The 12,976-nt window shown below is 34.1% G+C and overlaps 1 protein-coding gene across 2 annotated transcripts in view; it reads right to left on the reverse strand.

The window, feature by feature from the left end:
• LARS1 (leucyl-tRNA synthetase 1) overlaps nt 1-12,976 on the reverse strand; it is a 69,861-nt gene that overhangs the window by 9,791 nt on the left and 47,094 nt on the right. The window contains exons 24-32 of one of the 2 annotated variants that reach the window (XM_082650141.1): nt 12,419-12,565; nt 11,716-11,806; nt 10,340-10,480; nt 8,794-8,934; nt 8,423-8,533; nt 6,095-6,205; nt 3,703-3,807; nt 2,345-2,440; nt 745-877 (exon numbers count right to left, since the gene is read on the reverse strand). In XM_082650141.1, coding sequence (XP_082506267.1) covers nt 745-877; nt 2,345-2,440; nt 3,703-3,807; nt 6,095-6,205; nt 8,423-8,533; nt 8,794-8,934; nt 10,340-10,480; nt 11,716-11,806; nt 12,419-12,565 — 1,076 coding nt within the window. The remainder of the gene's footprint in view (nt 1-744; nt 878-2,344; nt 2,441-3,702; nt 3,808-6,094; nt 6,206-8,422; nt 8,534-8,793; nt 8,935-10,339; nt 10,481-11,715; nt 11,807-12,418; nt 12,566-12,976) is intronic. The other variant, XM_082650142.1, reaches the window with a different exon arrangement.

Here is a 12,976-nt window from a genome sequence, read left to right on the forward strand (position 1 = left end):
AACATTGTAAAGCAATTATACTCCAATAAAGATGTTAAAAAAAAAAGCTATAAGTTGTTATATCAAATCTAATCATAGGAGATCTAGACTTAATGTTGCTAAGAAATTAAGATTATTTACATATTTTACCCGGAGGCACACTGTCTAAAAGAAAGAATATGAGCTTTGGAGTCAAATATATCTAAGTTTGAATTCCAGCTCCAGGATTTACTAGCTGTATGAACTTTGCAAGTTATTTAGCCTTTCTAACCTCCATTTCATCATCTGCAAAAGGGTAATAATACCCTAAATGTTACAGGGTTGTAAAAGGATTAAATGGCCAATACATGGCAGACACTCAATAACTTTTACTTCTCTTCCTTCCCCAGGAACAGATTCTGTCAAGCAGGTTAGTTTGGAATTAAGGGAATATGTTCCTTCATTCTGAATACTTCTGAGCATTGGAAATTGCTTATTACAATTTTAAAGCCAGATGGAATCCTGGAAAAATATCTAATCTAGTGTCCTCATTTCACTAAAAGAGAAATCAGTTTAGAGCTTAAGTGACATGGCCAAGCCACCAAGCTACCTAGTCACAATGTCCCAAAAGAAAATATAGGTGTCCTGATTCTGGGTCCAACACTCTTTCCACAACATTACATGACTGTCCCTAAGCAGGACAGTTACTTTTCTTTCTCCCCTCTGCTTAGAACTCATCAAATCCACAAGCTACTGCCAAATGTGCACTTCAAGGAAACCATTTACCTTTGATTCCTCGGTCCACCTTCATTAAACGCCGGATTATAGAATCACGGTTATCTCCTTGCCTGATTTCAATTTTGGTTGAGAAGTGGCCATTGAATGGCTGAGAATTCACTAGGGAAACTGATACACCAGGCTAAGAAAATAAATAGAAAATGACTGTTATAAGAAATCAAACTTGAATACTGCTGAGGGAGAAGGAATCTCTGCTAGATTTTTAATGCCCAATGAAAGACAGATTTAATTCTGGTATTCTAAAATCAAGACCAAGGGATACTCAAATATGAAAGAAAAAATGTACAAAAAAAAAGCTCATGCTTATAACCAAATGCCTAGGTAAAAATGACTATGAGTACACATATCAATACTGATGATGGATAAAAACAATAATTCTATTTTCTCTTCTAAAACTACCACCATTTATTGAATTCCTACTATGTACCAGACACTGTACGAAGCACTTTATAGACATTATTCCTGTATCCTGAAAGGCAGTTCCTTAAGACCCTTTTTCACAGATGAAAAGCTGAGAACCAGAAAGATTAACAAAGTAACCCAAGGTCACATAGCTAGTAAGAGGCAGAGTCTCATCTTTACTGAGAATAAACTCATTTCTATGACATACTAACTCCCACATAATATAAACGATATAGTTAAAGAACTTGCTCATTATTTTAAATGGAAAAAGTCAACTGAGCCTTATGAAACTTAAATACATAGTAGCTTAATGGAATGCTTGAAAGAAGCTTGAAATAAACATATTTGTATGGGGAAAACTATTTCATGTACCTATATTCATGGCCCAAATGACTGTACTTTTAAAAGCCACCATATCTTAATGTAATGAGACTATTTATAATCTGATGATAAATTTAGGAGGTCTGCATGATCATGATTACTTCATTCTTTCAAAATAGACTTCTTCTGCTTGCTGCATTTTCAATTAAATGTGGTAAAAGTGGCAGGATATATGTAAGTCCTCTGCTTATCAAGAAAAGTAGGGCATTTTATGGACTCTCACAATGGCACTCCAGTGAACTTTACCAAATGCTGCCATTCTGAATGGATTCTTTAAGAGTTAATAAATAAAATCTCCCCAAACTTCAAAACCTATTTATCTTCACCAGTAATGGTCAAAAACTAAGAAATTAAAAAAGCATTTCCAGTATAATGGGAAATGATGCATCAATCTGGTTTATGCCAGAAACCAAAAGTCTTGAATACCATTACTAAACCAAAACTCATCTGAAATATGAAAGCTCCTTTTCACTGTTTAAAGAAGTTTCACATTTCAATGTCCACTATCTTTTTTTTTAAGTCAGGTTTTGAAAACCATATTCTTATTTTTAAAATCACAATCAACATCTGATGCTACCTGTGATAGTAGAGTAAGGAAAAGTGAGGGCTGCATTAACCAGGGAATTAGAGGACCTCAAATCCAGACCCACTACTAACCAACTAAGTGGCCTAAGCCAAGCTAATCATTTAACTTCTCTGGACCTCACTTCTTTCCATCGTTAAAATGATGGTTTTAGGTGTAAAGCTCTCTAAGGTCTCTTCCAGCTCTAAAATGCAATGATTCAGTGAGATTCTTTCAACTTACTTCTGTTCTAAAAACATTAAGTGGTTTCCCAGGACAGCAATCTTCCCTGACTTTATCTTCTGCTTCAGAGGCAAACTTGACTTCTATGTGTTCTAGCTAAGTAGAGGGGAAAGATGGAAGTCATTAGTATCACTTAATATGATTGGAATTAGTCATCACCTCATTTCACCAAAGAGCAAAACCAAGTTCTCCACTTATCATAAAATGGCCTGTGCAGTTTTATTATTTTCCATATAAACATTATATGAAACCTATCATCAAGTATTTAACACTCATGTTAGATGCCTCATAGTATGTTATTTATATAGTCATGTTTACCATCTTCTGTCAGGAAATCTGGCATCTACCTGCTGCCTAAAACAAAAATCAGTATAAAAGGCTTTCACTCAAATAAATGGAAAACCTCAGAAATGTAGCAAATTGCATATACCTGAATACAAGATGACCCTAAATAAAGTGTTCCCATTGTCCCAGTGTAAATATCCAAGAAGTTTTTTGACCTCCATGAGTATATATGAACATTTAGAAATATACATAAAATAGATGTCTACTAATACTTACTTTATTAACACATTTATAATTACATGACATAAAATGCTTATTTAGAAATGCTTATTTCTTCCATTCCTGTATTTCATAAGACAATTTTATTCAAACTCGAAACCTGTACTTTTTTATATTAGTGTTTTCATTATTACTAGAACCACTTTTTGAATCCTCTAACACAATTTCCTATAGAAAATTATCTTTCCTTCTGCCTAAGGTGAATGAGAGACAGCATTTTTAGAATCTATATATTAAATTGTCAGTGGGGCAGGAAGATGGAATGGGGAGAAACTCAGATATGTGAAAGCTACTGGTGATGTTCTAGTTCCTGAGTTGGGCAGTAGATTCATGGATGGTGATTATATTACTAATTAAGAAAAAAAAACAGGGCCAAACATGGACCACTGATCATATATAATGAATCAAGGATTCTAATTAATCCAAATCTGTGATTCTGAGGTCTTAAAGGGAGGGGGGAAAAAAGCAATCCAGAATACCCCATAATATGAGAGATTTTGAAAGCATTTGAATATAAGGCCTCTCCTAATTTTTTTTTACGGATAATTTTGAGAGGAAATCCAGGCATATACAGTTAGTATTTTAGGAATAGAATAACTGATAAGTGAAATAAGAGAACAGATCATTTCCTCTTCCTGTAACTTCTATACCACCCATTCTCTTTCCCCCCAAAATATATTTGGCAAAGGTACTAAACATAGAAGATGAAGTTTATAAAAAGGTTTATTATAAAACTAAAGAACTGGACTGTTTACGATAGTTAACTAGTTGTTATAATCCCAGGCCCCTCTTACCTCAAGGGAATTGGTCAGATAGACTATATTCTCCATGAGCACTGCCTGTTCGTCAAATTCTAATTGCAAATCCAGAACACGAGGTCCCATCTTCTCCAGATTTTCCTAGCAGCCAAAATGGTTTTGAAAAACAAAATCACATTAAGAATATGATGAAAAGAACATATTTCTCCCAAAGCAATCAGTCTCTCAAGTGATAATATCTTCAAATTTGAACAGTTAAAGGAAAGGCCTTGGACTCATGGTTTCCCTTATCTATGTTTGTTCGCTAATGAAATTACTCGCTGAGAGTAATTATCATTTAAAGTATGATAAGATTAAGACAGCACTGAAGAGACTAGAAGGACAAGGTTTTCAGATTTATAAAAGAAATATGATTTCATCATTGTTAATTTACCCTGACTTTATATGCAAATCCAAAGAACTCACTTTGACAAGGAATCAAACAAATGTCTTAAAATACCCCTTCAGGTAACAAATAAAATAAAATAAATTAAATTAAATGTTCCCAAGATACCACGTCTGTAAAGCTATTTCAAGAAACAGTGAATTAATAATAACCAAACAAAACATTCCTATAAATTTAAAAATTTTTTTAAAAGTCAGATTATATGGGTACTCAGATAATCCTGCGACATATAAAAAACCATTTCTTATTCTTAATTTTAACATTAAATATCAATATTTGCTGCTCAAGATGTAACCTTCAAGACCTAAGTTCATAAGCACAAATACAGTTAACTGCCTAGAACATGTTTCACTTACATGAAAGTGACCTGACATGGTTCTTAATATTCACTACCTTCATTTACCATCCAAGTTGTTTCTTTTCCCATGAGGTGCTAGAAAACCCTTTTCTTATTCCCAGATTTATTAAACACTTTTCAAAGTTTCAACCACTAATTTGCCTCATAATACCAAGTAATACCAATATTACTGAAAAAATATTTTACTACTCAAAAAATCTAACACTGGTTTTTCAAAAAGCCAACCTTTGAATCTAACATCATTTAAAATCAGTTTCACTGGATTCTATAAAGCATGTCACCAAAATTAATTGCCTCTGCAACCAACAATGGGATATTTTGTTGATTTCCCCATATTGACAATGGATCTGACATTATGACCAATGGCACTAGCTGGGAACCAATGAATTATGAGCATACCAGCAAATATAACTTATTATTGTAGGTCAAGCCATGATTTTAAATTATTTCTGAAACTTCAAATACCCTAAGGCTCAGACAGTTGACTCTGGTTCTAGGAGAATTAAAACGCTTTCCTAAGAACACAATCTACTCCAATACAAGACAAGCTAAGAGTTTTGGTCTCTTATCAGGCAGGTATCTGTAGCCCACAAGATTCAATAATTAATCTAAAGTATAAGAATAACCATTACATGTTTAGCAGGCTGGAAGACACTGATATACATTTTCTTAAAAATGTACTGAGCCTACTTTTTGACAGGTAGTATTAAAATGTATTATGTGTATTAATTCATTTACTCCTCACAGCACTCCTAAAAGGTAGGTTCTATTAATTTCCTATTTTATAGATGAAAAACATTGTGGCCCACAGAATTTAAGTGATTTGTCTAAGTCCTCCAAACTAAAAAGTGACAGAAAACAGGATTTGGGCCAAGATTTGTCTGCCCCCAGAGTCTGAGATCTTAAGCAATATACAGTCTTCTTTCTGTTTCTCTTTGTCAGGAAATCCTCCAGATCAGTTATATATATGAAAAAGACTAAGAGTTTAACCCAAAGATTCTCAATGGGGGAGCTATGGTGGGGGACTGATTTTGCTACCAGGAGATATTTGGCAATGTATGGAGGCATTTTTGGTTGTCATAACTTGAGTAGGGGAGGGAGAAATTCTACTGGCATCCAGTGGGTAGAAGCCAAGGACACTGCTAAACACCCTATAGTGCACAGGACAGCCTCCCACAACCAAGAACTATCCAGCCTAAAATACACAGAGCCATTGTTGAGAAACCCTGATCTAACCACTATAAACAACGTTTATCCCGTTAAGCTAAACCTGTACAAATGTAGAATCTTGTTCCAGGAATAGGATCTAGTAAAAATACCCCAATGTAAGCTAAAAGACTATGTTTCCTCCTTAAAGTGAAAAGAAGAGAAGGTAGAATATGAAGAGAATCATTTAGTGCAGTAATTCTCAACCAATTTTTCTTCCACAATACATATATTTCACACACTCGGCAATTCCACAGGTAAATCCCAAATCTGATCACTCATTTCCACAACCACTGATTGAAAAGTGCTATTTTAGCAGATTTCTTGGGGGAGACTGTGCCCAAAGTGTTCCTCTTACTTCTACTATCCTATCTAACCATTACCCATGTGGTCACAGCTGCACAAGGTCCACAGCTTACCTTAATCATGGCGACAAATGGCATCACTTTCTTCATGTATTTCTTCAATTCTGGCAAATTGACTAGTTCACTAGCAATGACCTTGTTATCAGGCAATTTTCCACTGTTGGTCTAAAAAAAGAGTGGGAGACGAATGTGAAGAAAAATATTTTAAAGATAATATAGGATAGTAGATGTAGCCAGACATGAAATGGTGGCCTCTACCAATCTGCTAGAGAGCAGCACAAGAAGGTGCAGCCTCTAGCATCACAGGGAAGTGAAAGGTAAATGAATAATACAGAAAGGAGTCTCCTCTTTCCTCTAAATTCAAAGGACACATGTTTTTTCGGGTAAAGGAGAAAAGCATGTGCATGATGCTGAAATATTTAATTTTCCCTTACACTAATGATACTCTAGGATTGTAACATTAGATCTTATCTAGTGATAAAATGGTCTTATAAAAATCCTATTTGTCTTCAAACTTCAAACTTCTCAAAGCATTTCATTAGTCACATCAAAATGAAAACTATACAACTATCATATAAGATGTATTATAATGTCTGCTTTTGAACACTCTGCCTTATAAATTGTTACCACAAATGTGAAAAAAGAATCTCTAGCTATCAACCTGTTAAAAATAATATAATTTCTATCTACCAAAAATAAATATCTATATCATAAGCATTAATATGCACACAGTCCCAAATGAGCTGCCTGAATTTAAATTCACTCGTGCAAACATCAATAGAGGAGAAATAAAGTAAGCGGCCTTTCCAGACTTTTGGGTGACCTATTTTCTCCTTATTGTAAAAGAATCACACCAAAGCCAAGGGTTGGGAATAAATCTAAAAGAAAAGTAACATACAGTAAGATTTCCAATAATCTATTTACTTTCAATTCTAACCTTTACTAGAGTACATAGGAAAAAATATTTTCTCCACTTGCCAATACGTTGCTTTGAAATACATAAGAAAAAGGAGAGGGTGGAACACACGCTTTTTTCCTTATGTCACGAAAAAGGTGCCATATTGAACATAAGAACATTCTTGTTGATTATAAACTGACATTCTTTTAGTTCTTTTGGATGAAAACAAATGAAAATTTTAAAGGAAGCTGGTCATTCCAAATAATGCCAATAGATGATGTTGATTTCAAACTATGTAATCTAGTCAATAAATGTAAGTAAAAATATAACTTCTAAAAGAACAGTGGTGATTAATTTTTTAATATCTGGGACATTACATACCATATTCGGTTCTTCTGCTTCCTTGAAAATGCTGGTATGAATATATACGCCACTGAGGCAAAATTTCATTTTTCTAACTACCAAAGTAGCTTTTACTCTTTTACTTACCATAAGTCAAAAATCTGCAAGCAGATTCTAAAAGCTACACTCCATTTCTATCAAACGCAATCGAAGGAAGAGGTAGTTCTCCATAAAAACAGGTTCACATATTGTAGAATACAAAAATACTTGCTCTTCTCTTTCCATTAAATCTTACAAATATAAAAGTTCTTCTGAATATTTCTTGGTTAACCATGAAAAGTACTGAGGCAAAATTCCAATAAAGGTCTAGAAAATCAAAGCTAAGGATTTTTCCTTTATATTACCACTTTATGCTTTGGCCATAATCCCTATTTGGTCTCTCTCTTTCTTTCTCTTTTTAAAGTGCGCCTTAATGGTTTCTGTCCACCAATAACTGTTGCTTATAACCTGAGCAAAAATTCTACAACATATACTTTGTTTCCACATTTTGAATGTAAAAGGAAAAAGGAAGGTGAATTTTTTTCTCTAGGAAAACCTAGAACTAAGTTTAAATATTGAGTTCCCTTTAAATACAACTATCATATTTAATAGCTATTTACCTGACAATCAAAAACACAACATCAAACTCTCCATTTCTATGGGTAATTACCAAATTGGACATTTTCTTTTAAATTACTCAAGAGCCAAGCTTCAAATTTTTTCAAACATAATAACGTTAAGCCTTCATGAATGCCAGTGTTCAAGGCACAACAAATCCAAAATGCAAACTCAGCCCTTTTGCTTCATAATTTTAACCAAACATATGAAAAAGTCCCACACCTTCTGATTACATACAACTAGATCTAGTATTTTTTTATGAAAGTTTCAGAAATGATGAAAAACAGCTTTTCCCTCGGCATCCTCGGCATTCCATTTAAGAGCCACCAAGGATAACAAATGGCATTCCATGTGTAAAGGTAATTAAACAAAGCTGCCTGTCTTTCTTCCCCTAGACATTGCCAACATCCTAAAAACAAAAGCAGCATAGGCAGAACACGACACTGCTGGGGTGAGGTGGGGTGGGAGTCTATTGAGAACGTCACCTCAAAGTGATGACGCAGAACTGACAGGGTGATATGTTGCCAAGACGGATAGTTCTTCGCCACATAGATGGTGCAATGTGAAGGCTTCTGAGGGAGCTGCTTGTCAGTCTTCTACAGGGCAGAAGAAAGAAAAAAAACATTTAATCACTTTCATATACACCAAAAATGAAAGAACCCTCTCCCAGTATATAGCACTACTGCCTTTAACTTAAAAAATATGCATACAATAGAACTGCATTAGAAATGAAAATAGCCCTACATTAGCAATGAAAATGGCCCTAAGGAAAGTTGTCTTTATTTTCATTACTATTAAATGTTATTTGACCAATAACTTTTAAGGAATGACATTAAAAAAAAAAAAAAGACTTCACCTTCCCTTTAGCTGGCATCATATAGTTCTTGAGTCGCAATCTAAGGTCATGTGCTACTTCCATGAGATACTGTGAGGAGCGTATCAAGCTTTCATCCACAGGACCTGCCAGAGGCCATGAAGCATTCATAACTGAGTTGGGCTTTAAAAAAAAAAAAGGTTCAGTGAGATTAGACAACACAACTATTTTATGATTCTTGGTTACAGTTTCATACCAAGACATGGTGTGTAACTGTGTGCTCAAAGTTCAAACCTGACTACACATAACACGCGTCCACAGACCCTGATCTAATGTTCCCTAGAATTCAAGCTGTGAAGTCTGACTCTACATTCTTAATTAGCATCCATTTGTACAAGCATATTGATACCCACACACATATGCTCACTTTCAAAGAAAATTATGTAATGCTAATTTGCCTAAATTTAATCTTTGTTATATAAATTATGCATACTCTCAGTTTTTATCCTACTAATACATCCAGTACTGAAAGTATGGCTATTTGGAATATATATCATGAGCACATTTTTGCATTGTTCACACATTGAAAAATACAAAAGAGCTTGGCTAATAATGCTGGAAAGGAGTTATTAAACCAGCCAATCTGTTTATCTGTAAGCCTGGGAGAAATAAATTTATCTTCACAGTAAGAATGCTAATATAAAATCCCTGAATATGCAGCCCTATATATGCCAGGAATTTTATATAAAACAAGAATATTTATGCAAGTATACACTTCTATCTTTGTTTATAAGCAGCTCATAACAGTTATTTACATCTTTCTCAGTATTTTCACCTTTCTAAACAAACAGTTGAGAAAACAGTATTAGTTATACGTGTATTCAAATACATTATAACATTTCCTAATAAGAATTAGGTGATAAACAACACGCACAAAGTCACATTATTAAAATATATACAATAAAAATAAATAAATTTCTTAAAAATTAAAAAAAAGGGGGGGGCCTCCCCGGTGGCACAGTGGTTAAGAATCCACCTGCCAATGCAGAGGACACAGGTTTGAGCCCTGGTCTGGGAAGACCCCACATGCCACGGAGCAACTAAGCCTGTGTGCCACAACTACTGAGCCTGTGCTCTAGAGCCTGCGAGCCACAACTACTAAGGCCACGTGCCACTACTGAAGCCCGCGTGCCCAGAGCCCGTGCTCTGCAACGAGACAAGCCACCACAATGAGAAGCCCACACACCATAATGAAGGGTAGCCCCCACTCGCCGCAACTAGAGAAAGCCCATGCACAGCAACGAAGACCCAACACAGCCAAAAATAAATAAATAAAATAAATATATTTTTTAAAAATTTTTAATAAAATAAGATTAAATATATACACCGTGTGTGTATAAATTAAGGCATATATACCCGATGTAGCTTCAATTTAAGCTGCTGTAATAATTATGAGATAATGAACCCAATATTATTCTTGAAATACTCATTTTCAGTCTTTCTCTCTTAAGTCACATTATTATCCCAACATTTATTTAATGAGGCCCAAATCAAAACCACCCAGAACATCTTAAATGCATAAAGTTACCTTTCCCAGGAGTGTCCAGATGTGCTCACACAAATGAGGACAGAATGGAGCCAAAAGAAGTGTCTGAACTTCAATAAACCGGAACACGAGGTCTCGGTGCATCCCTTCTATAGCCAATTCACGGTACTTATCTTTCGCAGCCTACAAAATTTGGAGTTATTTACCATTTCTCTCCCCCACTTCTTTAAAATAAAATTATAGGAAAAAAAACTCAGTATCTCTATTTTAATGCATTTTAAAGTATTTAGTCTTTTAAAATTCCATAATAAACTTTAGTAAAGGTTTTACGTTATGTTTAACAACCTGAAAATAAATGTGTATCAATCCTTAGGTTAAAAACAGTAAATTGTTTAAATTTATACATCTTTGATAATCTTTGCTATTAAGCATTTCTTTTTAAGTATTTCTTAGCCATTTAGGGTTCTTTGGGGGGCGTTGTTTGTTCATGTCCTTTGGTAATTGTTCTTTGGACCATTAGTATTTTTTTGATGGGCTTGTCAAAATCCTGAAATACAGACTGTAAATAATTTTCCAGTTAACTGTGTATTTTTAAGATGATTTCAGTTATGGTTTTCTTATCTATGTTGGCAAGTTCATCAGAACTTTTTTGGTTATTCCTTTCTTTTGTTTTTATGATTAGGAAATCTTTTTTCAATTCTAAAATCAAATAAATGTTCACTTAGCCCTGTTTTTCAGAAAAAAAAAAAAAGTAAATCAATCCTAACAAAAGGATAATGCAGTTTTATACTGATTCTCAAGAAAATCTGAAAAAGACATTTTGCAATGGACATAAAAGATGAACAATTTAAACTGTGTACTAAGGGTGAATGCTCAGTAGCATGTATTAATAGCATCAAAAAGGCTGTAAATATGACACACTGCTATGCTCAGCACTTATCCTTATTTAATCACATCTCTGAAAACCAAGTTACATAAATCCCAATGTGATATTTTACAAAACTGACTGAGGAAAGCTACATTTTTACTTTAAGCACTTGAACTGCCAAACTTGAGGATATGCTGACACCTTGTGGAAAACCTCAGAAAATGTTTGCTTTCAAACTAATAGCAATTAGTTACAATTATGCCTTTGTTTTTTATCAACTTTAAAATGTTTTCCTGGAAAACGTGTCTAATTTTTAGATTTAACCTCTTTATTAACCCACAGCTCAACTAGGAATAGAATTACTTACATTAAAGAAACATAATACAAAAAGTACTCAAGAAAACTATTTAAAATCACAATGTATTGAATATTTTACAAATTTTCACTCTCCACTTAAGATGAGTTATAATGCTACAGCAGGAGGGGAAAAAACAAGAAATACATCATATTGACACTGACGTATTTTATAGCTACGAAAAGAATAGCCTACCTGAAACTCAAAAAACCCTGTTTTCAAAGCTTCTTTAAACATCATCTTTTCATAGTTTTGATCTGTTTTTATAATGCCTGCATTCATTTCACTATTGAATAGGAAAAAAAAGGTAATTGAGTTTAAAGGCAAGTACATATATATAGGTATAAAAAACTTCCACACATACTAATAAACATTAAAATGAGAACAATGCATGAAACATTTAAGACTGCTCAACCACAAAACCATCTTTGTATTCCTCAAAACTGACCACTGCAGCCTCGCACTATCTATCCACTCTTGAGTATGGTCGTAACACTACTTAGGGCTCCTGTTTATGACAACACAGTTAACCACATGCTTGTTTAAAAATTCCTTGATGGTCACCCTGATACCAAAACCAGACAAAGATACTACAAAAAAAGAAAATTACAGATTAATATCACTGATGAATATAGATGCAAAATTCCTCAACAAAATACTAGCAAACAGAATCCAACAACACATTAAAAGGATCATACACTATGATCAAGTGGGATTTATCCCAGGGATGCAAGGATTCTTCAATATACGCAAATCAATCAATGTGATACACCATATTAACAAATTGAAGGAAAAAACCATATGATCATCTCAATAGATGCAGAAAAAGCTTTTGACAAAATTCAACACCCGTTTATGACCAAAAAAACTCCAGAAAGTGGCCATAGAGGGAACCTACCTCAACATAATAAAGGCCATATACGACAAACCCACAGCCAACATCATTCTCAATGGTGAAAAACTGAAAGCATTTCCTCTAAGATCAGGAACAAGAAGACAAGGATGTCCACTCTCACCACTGTTATTCAACATAGTTTTGGAAGTCCTAGCCACGGCAATCAGAGAAGAAAAAGAAAAGGAATACAAATTGGAAAAGAAGAAGTAAAACTGTCATTGTTTGCAGATGACATGATACTATACATAGAGAATCCTAAAGATGCCACCAGAAAACTACTAGAGCTAATCAATGAATTTGGTAAAGTTGCAGGATACAAAATTAATGCACAGAAATCTCTTGCATTCCTATACACTAATGATGAAAAATCTGAAAGAGAAATTAAGGAAACGCTCCCATTTACCATTGCAACAAAAAGAATACAATACCTAGGAATAAACCTACCTAGGGAGACAAAAGACCTGTATGCAGAAAACTATAAGACACTGATGAAAGAAATTAAAGAAGATACCAACTGATGGAGAGATATACCATGTTCTTGAACTGGAAGAATCAATATTG

The sequence above is a fragment of the Grampus griseus genome (assembly GCF_964374135.1).
Source record: "Grampus griseus genome assembly, chromosome: 3".
In the NCBI taxonomy this organism is placed as follows: domain Eukaryota; kingdom Metazoa; phylum Chordata; class Mammalia; order Artiodactyla; family Delphinidae; genus Grampus; species Grampus griseus.